The following is a 16,536-nucleotide window of genomic DNA, read 5'->3' on the forward strand; positions in this document are numbered from 1 at the left end:
AGAAGACAAAGTGAAGTATTAAAATGAAATGTGCAATGACCTGGAGTTAGAAACCCAAAAGGGAAGAACAAGGTCACTATTTATCAGGCTGAAAGAAGTGAAGAAAAAATTCAAGCCTCGTTGTACAATATTGAAGGAGTCTGTTGGCAAAATATTGAAAGATACAGAAAGAATCAAAAGACGATAGAAGAATATACAGAGTCTCTGTACCAAAAAGAAAGGGTCAATGTTCAACCATTGCAAGAGGTAGCATCTGATCAAGACCTGGTGGCGCTGAAGAAAGAAGCCTAAGCGACACTGAAGGCATTGGTGGAAAACAAGCCTCCATGTGTAGACAGAATGCAAATTGAAATATTTCAACAAACTGATGCAGCATGGTAAGCACTCACTCATTTGGCCAACTGATTGGAAGAGATCCATACTTGTGCCCAATCCAAAGAGAAGTGACCCAATGGAATATAGAAATCATCTAACAATATCATTACCATCACATGCAAGTAAAATTTTATTTAAGGTCATTTACAAATGGTTGCAACAGTGCATCAACATATAACTACCAGAAATCCAACCAGATTCAGAAGAAGACATGGAACAAGGGATATCATTGCTGACGTCAGATGGATCTTGGCTGAAAGCAAAGAGTACCAGAAAAATATTTACTTTTGCTTTATTGACTAGGCAAAGGCTTTCGACCATGTGGACCATCACAAACTATGAATAACATTGCAAGGAATGTATATTCAAGAGCCCTAATTGTGCTCATAAGGGAATTGTACATAGACCAAGAGACAGTTGTTAGAACAGAACAAGAGAATGCTGAATGGTTAAACACCAGGAAAGGTGTGCACCAAGGTTGTATCCTTTCACCATACCTATTCAATATATATGCTGAGCAAATAATCCAAGAAGCTGGATTATGTAAAGAAGAACATGGCATCAGAATTGGAGGAAGACTCATTAACAGCCTGCAATATGCAGATAATACAACCTTGAATGCTGGAAATGAAGAGAACTTGAAATAATTTACTGCTGAAGAGCAAAGACAGCCTTCAGTATGGGTTATACCTCAATGCAAAGAAAACAAAGATCCTCACAAGTGGATCAATAAATAGCATCAAGATAAATGGTGAAAAGTTTGATGTTGTCAAAGACTTCATTTTGCTTGAATCCATCGTCAATACTCACGGAAGCAGCAGTCAAGAAATCAAACAATGTATTGCATTAGGCAAATCTGCTGCACAAGACCTCTTTAAAGTATTCAAGAGCAAAGATACCAGCTTGAGGACCAAGGTGAGCCTGACCCAAGCCATGGTATTTTCAGTTGTCTCATATATGTATGAAAGTTAGATAGGGAAGACTGTAGAAGAATTGATGCATTTAAATTATGGTATTGGAAAAGAATATTTAAAATACCATGGTCTGAAAGAAGAATAAACAAATCTGTGTTGGAAGAAGTACCGCCAGAATGTTTACTAGAAGCCAGGATAGCAAGACTTCATCTCTCATACATTGGACTTGTTATTAGGAGAGACCAGCCCTTGAAGAAGGACATCATGCTTGGCAAAGTAGAGGGTCAGCGAGAAAGAGAAAGACCCCCAAGGAGATAGATTTACAACACAGCAGCAGCAACAGGCTTCAAGCATAACAACCGTTGTGAGGATGGTATAGGACCAGGTAGTGTTTTGTTCTGTTGTACAGAGGGTCAGAACTGACTTGACAGACATCTAACAGCGATAACATATCAGCAGAACAGTGTCCAGCTATTCCTGAGCCGATTTTCTTTCTTTCTTTCTCTTTTACGCTATAAGCATCCTATAAACCCCTAACAGGGTGTTTGCTGAGTCCAAGCACTCAAATGAGGTCACACCTACTGATTATCCGCAGTAGACTATCCCTGATCCTTCCCTGCTCCCACCTAAAAGAGAAGCTACAGAATTGGATCTCAAATGAAGCAACTAATCATGACAATGAAACACTATGCCCTTTGTGACCCCAGCTCTGGCTTCTTTCTTTGGCACAAGCATGCCAAGTTTGTTCCCATCTCTGAGTTTTTGTACTTGCCTTGTTCTGGATCCTTTTCAGACACACCTCGGGTCAAAGGCCAGTTCTTGGACCACCCAGCATCAGTTACTTTCCTTTTTGGCTCTGGAGCCTATGCTGAGTCATGGGCAACTCATGTGTGTCAGAGCAGAACTGTGCTCCGTAAGGTTTTCAATGACTAGTACTGGGGGGAGTAGATTGCCAGACCTTTCTTCAGAGGCTCCTCTGGATGGACTTAAACCACCAACCTTTAAGTTAGCACTTAAGCCTTTAACCATTTGCACCCCCCAGGGACTCCCATCAGTCACTTTCTATCACAAGACTTTCTTTTAGTATTTTATAGCATTTCCAATTAAAATCATCCTACTTAGAGCAGTGAGCCATCAATATCTTGTTCACCACTGCACCCCAGTGCCTAAAACAATGCCCGACATGCACTCAGCATTCACGGTTATTTGCAGAATGCAGGAAGGAAAAGTAGAGTGTCTGTGTAAATGTTGGGGGCTCATCAGTTACAACAGTGCCTCCCTCTGTGGGCACAGCCATCCCCACCCCACCCATTGCTTAGCCCCGTCCTGCAGGCTGATACCTTCATAGGCCTCCTCCGTGTACTCGGCATTGATGAACCTGGTCAGGATGCCATTCTCCTCAGCGAAGGTGAGAAGGATCCGCACAATCTCCTTGGTGTTGGAGTTGATGTTTAACAAGGCCTTCATCAGGCAGGTCTTCCCCGTATCCGAGGCTGTCAGCTTGTGCATGAGGAAGTCTGCAGGCAGATCACAGGCTGGAGTCACAGGAGGGGACCCAGTTCCCTTGGACTCCCAGGAGACAGGAAGAGGAACCTAGGATATGGGAGCCAGCCTCGGACCTCCCCACCCTGCTCCAGGCCCTACTGGCCTCCCTGACCCCGCACTCCCTGCTCTCTGCTCTCTGCTCTGGTCTACTTTGTTGGCTGCTGGCTCCCTATGCTTCTCAGCGGCACCTTGGTCCTCTGCACACTTCCGTGGTTGAGGGACAGTCCCACCCACTGCTCACTGCTCATCTTGGTGCTGACACCCTGAAATCTCTGTCTCTGAAATAGAACTCATTGCTTCCCTTTAACCTGCTGACCCTCAAGGCCACCAAGTCACTTAAGTTAAAATGACACCACCCTGGACATCCCCCTCTCCCTAGCTCCCCACATCCATTCAGTCCCCAAGTCCTACCAATGCCACTACCTAAAGAGCTCCCCAGAACTTTCCCCCTTCCTCTCACCCTGCTGCCAGGGCCCCAGCTCTGCCTAAACAACAGTTGCCTCCAGCTTTATCCCTGTCCTCTGCCACACAGTAGCTAGACCATGACCGATCCCTGCCTCAACCTCCCCACCGTTCCCCATTGCTCTCAGAGTCAATGTCCAAGTCCTTAATCCAGCATCCCAGGCATTCAAGGCGCTTCACACTCCCACCCTCTGGGTTGTGGGGCCAGCCCTGCATCCAGTCAGGACCAGTCACTGACCAGGTCCATCGAGGCCCCGGCGGCGCCGGCGGCTCAGTTCCTGAAGCTCCATCAGCAGCTCCACCAACTCCTCCACGCAGCCCTCCGACACAGCAGCAAATATGCGCTTCTTCAGACGCTTCTTGTTTCGCCTCTGCTCTTCCTTGGCCAGGTTTGCACTGAGGCCAGGCAAGGTTTTAGGCTCAGCCCACAAGCACCACAGCCCCCAATCTGCCCCCTTCCCCAGCAGATTTACTGTACCTGCTGGCCCTGCACCAGCCCCGCAACATTATCACGGGAAATCCCTCCATCAATGTGCCAGACCCTGGGCTTTGTGCTGCCCTAAGCAGGTTCCTTGGAGTCCTGGTGTGGTGCTGTGGGTTAATGCGTAGTCAGTTTGAACCACAAGATCAGTGGTTCGAGCTCACCAGCTACTTCTCAGAAACTTTATACAGGATCACTATAGCTCGGAACTGACTCAACGAAATTTAACAAGTACTTTCCTTAGGGCAGCACAAAAGCTCAGGCTCTGGAGTCCTGCTGTGGCTCTGTGGCTTAATGTGCTGGACTGCAAAGTCGGTTTGAACCACAAGGTCAGAGGTCCAAGTTCACCAGCTGCTCCTTGGAAACACTATTCAGGGTCTCTACAAAGCCCCTATGGGTTGGAACCAACTCGACAACACTTAACAACAACAACAAGCAGGCTCCTTTTCTAATCTACATGTGATCCCATCGTATTATGTATTTGGATGCACACAGTAGCAATTAGGAAGGACATATGCCTAACTGTTCATAGGGGTGAAGTGTGAAATTGGAGGAAGGAAGAGTTCATTGTCATGTTTTTTTGTTTTGTGGTATTTGTTTTTAACATATCCGTCCCCACTTTCAGGCTCTAAATAGGTAATTATTTTTCTGTGTTGATGTGTAGTCTTCTGTTTGTATGTGTTCTTTATGTTACTAGGTATTATCCAGTCAGTTCTGACTGTATAGGGTTTTCAAGGCTCTAAATCTTTAAGGAAGCAAGAGGTCTCATCTGACTTCCTTGGAGTGGATGGTGGGTTTGAACTGCCAACCTGTGGTTAGCAGTTCAGTGCTTATCCTACTGCACCACCAGCACTCTCTTTATAAGAATGGTTGTTGGTTTTTTTACTTTTTATTGTGAATTGGATGAAGGTTCACAGAGCAGATCGGTTTTCCATACAACAAATCATACACATGTTGTTTCTTCTTATTGAATGCAGTCACCACAAAGTAACATTCCTCCCTGTGTGTCCTGTCTCCATTCCGCCTTCTTTCCTAACCCTACTGAACTTTGCCCTTGGGTAATAAGCATGTATTTTTCACTTATATAATTATGCAAATTTAACTCATGAGAAAGCATAAATGCTGTAATCTTCATTCTGTTTCTGACTATTATTCTTTTAATGTTAATGATTTATAGGGTTTTATACACATTCCTGGTAGAGTGCTGTGGGTTAATGGGCTGGACTGCAAAGTTGGTTTGAGCTGCATGGTTGGTGGTTCAAGCTCACCAGTTGTCCCTTGGAAACCCTATACAGGGTCACTATGGGTCGGAACTGACTCAAAGGCACTTAACAACAACAACAACATACACATTCTCCCTCACCACCCAAAAAATTTCCTCACCCGCACCCCTCCAAGGGATGGTAACTTTTTTCTCTTTCCTATAGGGTCCTGAAGGAGCTCTGGTAGCGTAGTGGTTACGAATCGGGCTGCTAATCTCACGGTCAGCAGTTCGAAACTACCAGCTGTTCCACAGAAGAAAGATGAGACTTTCTACTCCCGTAAAGATTTACAGACTCAGAAACCCTGTACAGGGTCACTATGAGTCGGAACCAACTCCACAGCATATAACTACATAGGATCCTGAGGGGATCCCTCTGACAGCACCCCTTGATGGGACACTGGGAGGCAGGGCAAGGCCAGGCTTACCTTGGGCTGTTGGGATTGGACGGGGTCTCTGTCACGTCATCTTGGGGAGACTGAGGGGAGTCCATGTCATCACAGTTGCCAGAGATGCTGGGAGTGTGAAGAGAGGAAAGAGAGAGGAGCCATTTAAAAGTGGGCAATGCTGGCAACTCACAGCCAGACCGGGCCACCCACTTGGGGCCTCGGCCTCCTCGTCCTGGAGCTGGGATCTCGACCCAGGGCTGGTACTCACCACTGACGGATGTTGGAATCCATGGGCTTGGAGAAGACAGGGGGTGAGGTCTTGTTGACAGTGGGGTTAGGTTCAAACCCTTCTATCTCCAAAAAGAAGTGTGCACTGGAGAGACACCCAAGCAAGGCCATTAGAGTGGGGTGTGGTCTGTCTGCCTGGGTGACCTGTAATTGTGCATTCATGACTCCTGCACTGCAGCCATGAGCACCCGATGGACTCGTCCACATGGCCTCATGCCATCGTCTCTGGGCGGGTCATTCCGTTATCACCCACATTCACAGACGGGCATTTGGAAGCTCAGACAAGCAAGAAGCAACTTACCAAGGTCACACAGATGGCAGGTGGCAGAGCCTGAACCTGAATCTGGGTGGCTCTTACTCCTATAAATCATGGGAAGATGAACCCAGGGGCCTAGTAGGGGTAGCCTGATACCCTAAAGAGGACTTCCCTCTCTGCAGCTGTCCCCTCCAGGTGCAAAGGGTTCCTCAAGGCCTGCTCCCTCTCTTCCGTCAGACTACTGAATGTCATCTTCTCAGAAAAGCCTTTCCATGAGGACCTGAGGCCTGTTACCTGCTGCCTGGCCTGGACCCTGTGAGGGAGAGACTCTCTCTCTGCCCCTTGAGAGGCAAGAAACATCGAGAACAGAACTCCCTATCCCTGCCTTCAGGGAAAGACAGGGCACATTCAGACACATCCACAAAAGCAGACATGCCTGCCTTTTCAAACCACAACCACACAGGCACATGGGCCTCTCATGACAAGCAAGTGGTGAGCACTCGGCTGAGGGCAACTTCTAGTCCACCAACACTTGACTCTCACAACTGCTGGACCCTCACAAAGTAGATGCTCAATAAATGTGAAGAATGTTTCCCTCAGACCTGGCCCTGGAAACAAGGCCTCCTGGCCAACCAGGCCTCTCTCCAGGAACACAGGGCTCCTAGGCACCTTTGCCACCTACCTTCCTTCCAGGTCCCAATGGCCCAGCATCCTCCCTCCCCTCCTCACAAGGCCACAGAACAACTCCTAACGTGCAGTCCCAGCCCTATTAGGGTTGGAACTTCAGACTGGAAGGGAGGGAAATAGGAGAAGGATCATGGTCTCATTCTACAGATGAGGAAACTGAAACCCAAAATGGGGAGGCAGCTTATCCATAGTCATCCAGAAGAATAAAAGCAAAGTCAGTCAGAGAATGTGGCCCTGGATGTTCAGATTCACAGTTCACACCACAACACAAGCAGCTGTCTCACCTCAACCTGCTGGATCTGCTTCCAGCCAAACCAGCTCCAGGAGTTCACCACGGAGGGAGGCCACCTGATGTAGCCACTTTCCAGGGTGTGGCATGAGGGGAGGACTGGGATGACCTGGGGAATCCCTCTCCTATCCTTTAGGTACAGCAAAGCCTGGAAGGTTCAGAGCTAATCTAGAAATGGGGCACAAGTGGGGTATGGGCAGTGTGGGTGACTCATTGACCTCACCTTCTTGCCCATCACAGGAAGTCTTCTAATCTGACCTAAAATCAAATCCTTCTTCCAAAAGAGAAAAAAAAAAAAAAAAAGGGAGGAGCAAACTCTAGACTGGGAAGCCTAATGCCTGAGCTCTAGTCTGGATCAGTCTCTACTTGCTTTGTGACCCCAGATGGTCATTTACTGTCTCTGGGCCAAGTGGCCTCACTTGGATGGAAAACGAATGGTTGGACTAAATGATTTTGATGGTCTACAGTATGAAATCAAGGAAGCTCCAGGATCATCCACTTGTGGACTGTCCACCTAAAGTGAGCATCAGAGGTCTTCCAGTTTGATCACTGTTCCATTCACCCCACAGTGGTCCAGAACTGCCATCTCAAAAAGGTTCCCACCACACCACACAGCTTTGACACAGGAGCTTTAAATGCATCTCCTGGCTCAGCCCCAATCTCCATACCTGAAGTTGATCTTTCACCTTCCCTGCCCCTCAGCTTATCTATCTGGGATCCACTACTCAACAAATATTTATTGAGTAGCTGCTATGTGTCAGACACTGTTCTAGGAGCTGGGTGAACAATTGGGCAAAATCACTACTCTCATAGAGCCGTTGTTCCAATGGACTGGCTCCAAGGGTTAGACAGGACAAATGCGGTGCAGCCATCCCTTCCTTTACTCTGAACAGTACACTCACTCCCCGTTGTCTGTAAGCTCCTCAGTGGCAAGAACCACCAGTGCATCATCCTTGATTCCCCACAACCCAACACTCAGAAGACGTCAATGAATGGATAAATAGAATGATGGAAAGGTGGTGAGTGAAAAGCTAAATGAACGGAAGTAAGAATGGTATCAGCTAGATGGACATGTGAATGGAAGGAGGGAGGAAGGAATGAAGGAAAAAGGGAGGGAGAGAGGAATAGAGGGGTAGATGGGTAGATGGATAGAGAATAAGTAGTCCGGTGCATAGACAGCTAACTAAATGAAGAGGTGGATGGACAGAATAAAGAGAGACCAACACAACTTTAAACTTCAAATACTGTGGGTAGGTTATATTTCTCAAGTGACTTCTACTGAACTCTCAGTTGCCTAAAACCCTCACATCTCCTAAATCCCACTCTCTTTTCCGGAAGCTCAGTATGAGTCCTTTGTTTCTCCTTCATCTCCCTACCTTCTCAAGACCTATTCCCAGAAGGTTCAAATATCTCTCCCCAATCCAGACTTTTTGGGGCCTCCAATTCTACCGTCAGTGCCTATATCCTTAGGGTCCAGCATTGCCCTCCTTCTTTACATATCACTGTTTCTCTTTTCTTATCTCTTCCCCAGACCTGAAGCACACTGCAGAAAACCATGTCGTGAAGGCATCTCTCCATTCTAGGCCTGGAGACTGAGAGGGTAAGAAGCATTTCCTCACTGTGGATTCTGTCCTCAGGCTGAGGGGCTGTGCTGAGCCACTGGGCTATGGCCTCACTCTCTTATTCATTCCTTCTCTCTGTCTCTTGCCCACTTCTTCATTGACTCTCTGTCTCTTGCCCACTTGCTCAAGAGATAATTCTTTTCAGGGTCCTGTCCTCAGAGATTTCAACTAGAATTAGGATATATTCCCAATAACTGTGCCAACCTCTTCAGAGAAGGGTTGGGTTATGGAGCTCAGGGGGAGGGAAAGTACTTCCAGTTTAGGGCAGGGAGCAGGCAAGGTTCTGGTGCTCTGTGCAGGTACTATTTGATGTGAGTATTGAAGTGAGCCTGTGGTAAGAGTTGGGGAAAAGCACTGGAGGTTGAGAGAGCAGCATGAAAACATCTCTGTCTCAGGAAGGTAAGGGCTGTGTTTGAGGAAGAAGTAAGAAGGTCTTACAGAATGAAAGACTAAGAGAGACGAGAGTTGGACTGGGGAGAACCTCAGTTGATGGAGAAGGACCTAACTCTGGGACTGAAGACTGACCTACTTGCCTCAACAAACGCCACATCTCACCCACCATCATGATTATCTGTTAAGGTCTAGGCCACATGACAGCCTGGGCTCTCAACAGACAGCAGATGGCTGTTTGTTTATTCCTACCTTTGGCCCAGAGCAGAGGGCGCCATCTGGGTATTGTTAACTCAGGTGAGAGACAGCTCTGCACCATTTCCTCTGCATTTCTGTCCCTTTGAAGGCAAAGAACAATCTCCAAACAACCCCATGGGCTGTAAGGAGGCTTGTGTGGCCACCAGCATTGTTCCAAGAAATGCCCATGTGCTCTTAACTCCACAGTGCTAGTTCCTCCATAGCCATCTTCAGGTAGGCATCACCCAGGACCCAGTAAGGAATCAGCAGTGACATCTACTCACATGGAATGGACTGACAGTTCAGGAAAAGCCCCCAGATCCAAAATCTCTCCCCAATGCAAACTTCTTAATGCCTTTGACCCCACCCTTGGTATATAGTCTCTTAGTAGTCAGCATTTCACTCTTTATTTATTCATAATAGTTTCTCTTTTCATTGCAAGCAAATTCTCTCTTCCCCAGGATGAGTACTACACTCTGTTCTCAGGGAGATGCCAAAACCTTTGAGGTCTGAGGAAACATGGACTTGTAAGGAACCTCGGGCAGCCTTTTGGAAGGAGGAGGCCACTACTTCAGAGAGACTCTGAGACAAGGTCACACCGTACCACCTTTGGCTTAGAAAACAAAAGCAGTGTTGCTGCAGGAAGAACCAGGGATTTTCCTGGATCCTTGTCTTCAATCCTCAACCTGACCCAAACCTCCTCTATGACAGCAGGAGGGGAAGGGAGAAGAGAGATAGAGAAGAAGGTCCTTGATGGCTTCGCTCAGGGATATCTCTGTCCTTACCTGGGCAAAGCCCCCAGACCTAGGTTGGCCTGTCTGATCACCATCTCCACCCAGTTTTCTCTCCTGTGCTCCAGCCAGTACTGTCTGGACACCTCCACTTAGATGTCCCTCAGCACTTCTCACTCAATATGTCATACCTGAACCTGGCACTTTCCTCCTGACCTTGCTCCTTCTCCTCTGACGTCAGACACAGCCCCACCATCCCTCCAGGTTCTTCTGCCAGGAAAAAATGGGATATCTCTTGGCTCCTCTTTTTTCCCTCCCCTTCCAGAGTGATTCTGAAGACCCCACAAGCCTAATACCTCACTGATCTGTTCCTTTCTCTTCATCCTGGACCACCTGGGCCTAGACCTCAGTCACCTAGACTTCCCATCAGCTTCCCTACCATCATCCACCTAGAACAACCTTTCCAAAATGTAAGTCTATCTATGTCCTCTCTCTTGTAGAAAATCCTTCCATGGATTACCCTTAGCATTGTCCAACCTCTTTAACTGACCCTCCAAGATTCAATCTCAACCAGACTCTTACACCTACCCAACTAACTCTTCAGCTACACTGGACTCCTTACCAGCCTTTGCCCTGAGCATTTACTCCCACATCCTTCTGCCCAGGATGCCCTTTCTTTTCCTTCCACTGCCAACATCCACTTACTACCATCTCCTCCCATAAGTGCCTCAACATTGCCCATGGGATAACCCACGCCTCTTCAGCCCCCTTCCTCCTAGTTTACCCATGCTCTGGTCACTTCCCACATTCTCTTCAGAGACCCCTCATCAGACTGTGAGCAGAGATGGTCATTCTTCTCTGTGTTCCAGAGATGGAACACCTGGCGCCAACTGGGAACTGAGGGTCAGCAAGTTGCACCCAGGGCAACTGTCTCCTCACGGAAAAGCAGACCAAGGCTCCCAGGAAGGAGGTAGGGGTTAGGTCTACCTGAGTCCAGGCCTGATGCTTAGGAGACATTAGTGATAATTACTCAAAATTACCAGACAGAAGGTAAAACATCAAGCTCACCTCTGGGCCCTGGCAGGGGAGACAAGGAAAATAAGCCATCCTGGACTAGGGAGTCCAACCAAAGCCCAAGAGGACCACAGCTGGGGTGGGAGGAGCTTCGAGTTGAGGGGCACAGAATCTACAGAAGGATGGAGATATCTACAATGGAAAGGACATGTGACCCTACAGAAGTCCCTTCCCTGCCCCTCAGTTGTAAAGTGCAGATAACCATCCCTGCCCTGCCCAGCCTCCAGGGATTAACAATGATGAGACAACAAAACCAACAATGACATTAACATGTGATGAGTACTGACCAAGTGCCAGCCACTGCGCTGAGCACTTTGTCAACTTGATCCTAATTATCTACCATCCTTGTTGGTGTCCCCATTACACAGGTGCAGCTAAAGCCTTGAGTAACCTGGATAAACACACAATAACATGAGCTCTTGGTGTAGGGGAAAAACTTAGCCAGTGGAGTCCCTTGATCACCTGGATCTTCCACCCACCTTTGTGCTGCTCATCTCAGGGATGGCTTAGCAATGTCTCACCTCCTCCAAGGACCTTCCTGGCCATTCCTGCCTAACTGTTCTCCTGAGTCCTCCAAGGAAGCCTCATTCATTGTGCTGGTCAGACTGACCTCCTCTGCTCAGCCCCCATAAAGACACAGGCACCAGGCTATTCTAATTGAGAATGAGAGTCTCAGGTCCACCCCAGGCCAGGGATCCCTCCTGTGGCCCCGCAGCACAAAGCCCAACCCCAAGCCTGCCTGTCCTACCTCTTCTTGGTAGGGGTGAGCTCAGTAGGCCTCTTCTCCTGTAGGATGGCAGGGTTCCCACTGGGGGCCACAGCTCTCCTGCCCATGAGGGGCACCATCTCCTTGGGGTGGGCATTCATGGCTGAAAAACAATTCCAAGGCAGATACTCAGGTGGAAAGGGTACAGATAAGCTTCAACTGACTTCAGATACCATCTGGCCATATCTCTCTCTCTCTCTCTCTCTCACACACACACACACACACACACACACAGAGAGAGAGAGAGAGAGAGAGAGAAGGAACTCACTATTTACTCAGGCAGTCAACCCCTCTCAGACCATCCCCAGAGCTTCCTCCACTCTCTACTACACACCCTGTTACTGTGGCCCAAGGAGAGCCAGCAGAGCTTCCAGGTAGAGCCCTCCATGCTCTTGGTTGGTCTCAAGACAAGAAACTATTTTGCAAGACACCATCTCCAGCAAATACCACGGCTCCAAATGGATTCCTGAGTTTTAGCCTTGCTTTCCCTGTGCCGCTCTCAGATTTGTGTTCAGAGCTCTCCTCAAAGATTTGACCTTGATAGAAATGGACTGCCACTTTCTTTGCTCTAGACATCACGCTCCAGGAAAATTTATCTTCCGGCACCTCTGGTGTTTTTTGCTCTCTCTCAGCACCCTCATGATCTTTGCAACAAGCACACTCTCATCTCGTGCCTACCCAAAACAGCCCACTTTGAATTCCCTTCTCTCACTGAGGGCCAGGAGTAGATGAACCAATCACAAGGCAGCAGAGACCACACTGTCTTCCAGCTCACCCAACAGCTGAGCCCCAACTCCAAAGTGAAGGAGGTAGTCCCCTCTAGACCTCTAGACCTGCTTTGATACTTTATTTGGGCCAGGCTCTCTGTAGGGCTTAAAGGAGCACAGAGATGCAGGTGCTGGGACGAGGGGCTGGCTATATCTTGAGGAGACTAGGAAGGCAACTGAAGTAGACTTCTAGACTTCAGTATGGTATGAAGGATCCAGGCAGAGGGACACCCTGAGCAAAGGACAGAGGTCAAGGAAATTATGAGTGTCATGGAGCTTGTGTGGCTGGAGAACATGTTTTTAAGGAGTAAGCCAGTGGGAAGCTTGGGAGCAGGTTTCAACCGTGTTGTGAGGACATCAAACACCTGAAGTTGTAATTGATTCTGAGGGTAACAGGGAGGTCCTAGATAGAGTGGGAGAAAATATGGAATAAAACTCAAAATTATTTAAAAACAAAAAAAAGACTGGGCTTACTGGTGAGTAAGAAACTGGAGGAACCTGAGACTATAGTTCTCAACCAGCCTTCAGGTCTGGAACTGGACTTACCCACATGGTCCAATTTTCAGCCAAACAGTAACTAGGTATATTACAGGGGCGGGGTGAGGAACACCAGTAAGGTATGCTCACCACGTAATGGTCGATCATTCAAGATCAAACGGGCAGCGTTTCCCTAAAGACAAAGTTGAGAAGAGATGGGAAGGAGGGTGGAATGGAAAGAGGAACCACTGGGAGGAAGGGGGCTAACTGTTGTTACATGGAGGGGATTGAAGTCACTGAAATGAAACACGGTGCGTGGTTTGTTGAATGTAAAACTGATGATCTTCACGGAAAAACTTCACTCAATTCACAATAAAAAGCTTCTAAAAAACAACAAAGAAAGAGCAGTTGTAGAGGGTAGGAGGAAAATGTGGTGGTCCAAAAGGTGCCCTTCGGGTAGAGCAGGGGCAGGCTGGCTCTACAGGAAGAGCTGGGCTAAGAATAAAGGTTGTGCGGACAAGAGGTGATTCTGCACTTAATGGGGGTCATTCTCAGCTTGAGTCACTCTTGGGGTGTTCACTCAGAGATATGGGAGTGGTGGTGGGAAGATGAAGAGCCCAGCTGGATGAGGTGGAGGTGGGGCGTCAGGTCCTCCTGCTCCAAGTGGTAAAGCTTCCTGGAGGAAGTATCTGGTGGAGCTGTCATCAGAGACTTGAGTGAAGCTTGGAGATGGAATAGAGCCCCTTTCTCCCAGTAAAAGTGAGCAGTGGTGGGAGAGGAGTCATCCAGGAAGTATAGGCATCTTGAGGCAGGAAAATTTGCGAAGGTGGTCTCAAAACTACAAAGTGAGCAACTCTGGTCCCTGTCTATATCCACAGCCACAGTAGGATGAGGATGGGGCTGTTTTACTGGGCCGCTCATCCTGAAGTGACCTGTGGGCAGACTTGTAGGTGGGGCTATGAGGGAAGACTGGATCAAGAATGAAGGAAACGGTTAAAAACCATGTCTCTTATCCCTCCCTGGCCCTTGGCCTCTATGAGAAATGAGCTCAGTGATCCCCAAGGGCCCTATAACCCTGACCAATGGCAGCTGCTTGTCCATCCACTCCTAGGCAGCCAGGGCAGGAAGGGGTCAGGAAAACTCTGGACTAGGGTTGCAGCAGCTATAATTAGCTCCCTGAGTCAACCCATAAACCTTGCGTTCTCACCTGCTGGACTCTCTTGCTGCTCCGGCCCTCCCTCTCTCTGGAATTCAGTTTCCCCACCTGGAAAGCAGGGTGTTGAAACTTCCAAAGCCTGATACTGACTGAAATGGCCTTTCCTGGGGGACAATCGAGGCCCAGGGGCTACAGGTAGCCCACCTGAGCCAGTGGTTGTGTGTTCAGCATCCATGAGATGCCACCTCACCTCATCATGAACCCTGTCACTCTCCCATCTCTGAATGTCAGTCCCTGGGGCCTGCTGGGAAAAAAGGAGTCCCATCTCTGGCCCTGGCAGTCAGGAAATGCTCTCCCTTCGGAGGATCCCCAAACTCAGGGGGACGTGGTCCTTCTGCTCCATCAGAACCTGTGTTCTCAAGCACCTCCAAGGAGAAGAGCACACATCTAACTTTTTCTCCTCTACCCAGCCCAAGCTCCCTCCCAAGTCACTCACAAACCCCATCGGCAAAGGAAGAGTACAGCCAGGGCCCCAAGGTCCCGGGGCCCATGATCTGGCTCCCCCAGGTTCTGGAGGGCACATCAGCTTGTGCAGAAGGACTCACCCAGCAAGGCTCTGGTGGCAGAAGCAGCCCTTGTTCTGAGATCACCACATATCTGAAGCCCGTGGCCCCCCAGCAGGACTACAGCGGAGGCACTGAGAAAGTCTCATCGCAGGCAGAGGAATGGCTGGAATGAAGTGTCAGAAAAAGAACTGGCTGGGCCACTTGCCTTTAGTGCCAGGCAGGTCACACCCACCAACCTGAGCAGCAGCACCCGCCCACACACGTGCCTATGTGAGTCACCATTCACACCCACATGCAGCAGCCTCATCCCACAGGAGGAAAGGCAGAGGATGGGGCAGGTGTGAGGCCACAAGTGCAGGACCTAACTTGTCCCTATTTTGCCTGTGATACTCATAGGCCGACTGTGAAATGGGAATCATTCTACCTGCTTCCCAAGGGTGCTGTAAGGAACCCAAGAAAACATAGTTGTGGGAGTTCTTAGTGCTCTGCCCTGATGCCTGTGAGGTAGGGCCACAGCCAAGGGCTGGCCTGATTGACCCCAAGGCAGGCAGCCCTGTGATTTAGCATCTGTCCTTCAAAGTCAGTCCTGGAATCAGGTCCCTCAGAGACAGAGCAAGTCCTCATTCAGTGCTTCCCATCACAGACCTTAGTGTTAGATCACCTCACACCTCTTGGCTGGCCTCAGTTTTCTCATCTGTGAAATGGGCACATTATCACCCACCTTGTAGGGTTGCAAGAAGCCCTGGTGGCTCAATGGCTAAGCACTTGGCTGCTCATCAAAAAGTTGGCAGTTTGAACCCATCTGCCACTCCCCAGGAGAAACAACGTGGCAATCTGCTTCTGTGAAGATTTGCGGCCTTGGAAACCACATGGGGAAGCTCAACTCTGCCTTATAGACTCAGTAGGAGTCTGAATCCAGTTACCAGTTGACTTGAAGGCAAAGGGTTTGTAGGGTTGCCCAGAACTTAAATGAAAGAATGCAAATAAAGGGCTAGAACAAGGTCCAGGTACAAAAAGAGCCCAAAAATGGGGACGGCGCATAGTTAGTGTTGGTGTTGTCATGCCAATTCATCCTCCCAGCAACTGCCTCTGAGGTCAGAGTACCCTGAGGGGGCTTTGTGCCTTGTGAAGGGGGTGGATCAAGGCTGCTGAGGCCCTGCCTGTCTTGATATCATCCAGGGATTGCACACCTGCTCCCAAGGGTGAGACGGGACTGGGCAGGAGCTGGAAGTCTCTGTTGACAGGGATGGTGCAGGTGATGATGCAGGCCCTGGATTCCTCATCACTGCCATCCGCCAGCACTGGAGAGGAAGCAGGGGGCTGAGTCAGGCTTCTAGACCTGGGGAGAACAGGCCCTGGGGTAGGGCAGAAAGCTGTGTGGGTCCAAACAGCTTGGTTATAGGTGGAGTAGAAGGCTGTGTTTGCAGTTTAAGTTGAAGGGTATCCGACTTCTCATCACACAATTCAAAATTCCATCCCTCTGCCTGAAACTACCATGAAAGGCCAACCTTGGGTTAAGAACAGTCCTTCCTCCATTGCTCAGTTGCCCCCTCCTGACTCACCCCCTCGTCCCTCCTAGCTTGCTTCTGACTATCTGCAGCTATGGCTGAGGCTGCTGCCAAATTTCAGTGCCAAATTTTGCCTTGAGTTGAAGTATTTAAGTATGTGTCTCAGAGAAGAAGCTGGGACTAGTTAAAAAGCCCCATGGTCTCCCTCTGTGCCCAGCACAGAGCCAGGGGAGGAACCTCTCCTGTGAATGGGAGCAGGATCCAGGTCACCCGACATAGTAGAGCCACTGGCAAC

The 16,536-nt window shown here is 48.9% G+C and overlaps 1 protein-coding gene across 2 annotated transcripts in view; it reads right to left on the minus strand.

Annotated features, from left to right (window-relative positions):
• TRPV3 (transient receptor potential cation channel, subfamily V, member 3) overlaps positions 1 to 11,868 on the minus strand; it is a 32,739-nt gene extending 20,871 nt beyond the window's left edge. For both annotated transcript variants that reach the window (XM_006863263.1, XM_006863262.1), the window contains exons 1-5: positions 11,750 to 11,868; positions 5,696 to 5,800; positions 5,467 to 5,553; positions 3,535 to 3,692; positions 2,630 to 2,806 (exon numbers count right to left, since the gene is read on the minus strand). In XM_006863263.1, coding sequence (XP_006863325.1) covers positions 2,630 to 2,806; positions 3,535 to 3,692; positions 5,467 to 5,553; positions 5,696 to 5,800; positions 11,750 to 11,868 — 646 coding nt within the window. The remainder of the gene's footprint in view (positions 1 to 2,629; positions 2,807 to 3,534; positions 3,693 to 5,466; positions 5,554 to 5,695; positions 5,801 to 11,749) is intronic.
• Positions 11,869 to 16,536: the final 4,668 nt, after the last annotated feature.

This window comes from Chrysochloris asiatica, unplaced genomic scaffold (genome assembly GCF_000296735.1).
Source record: "Chrysochloris asiatica unplaced genomic scaffold, ChrAsi1.0 scaffold00054, whole genome shotgun sequence".
Lineage (NCBI taxonomy): Eukaryota > Metazoa > Chordata > Mammalia > Afrosoricida > Chrysochloridae > Chrysochloris > Chrysochloris asiatica.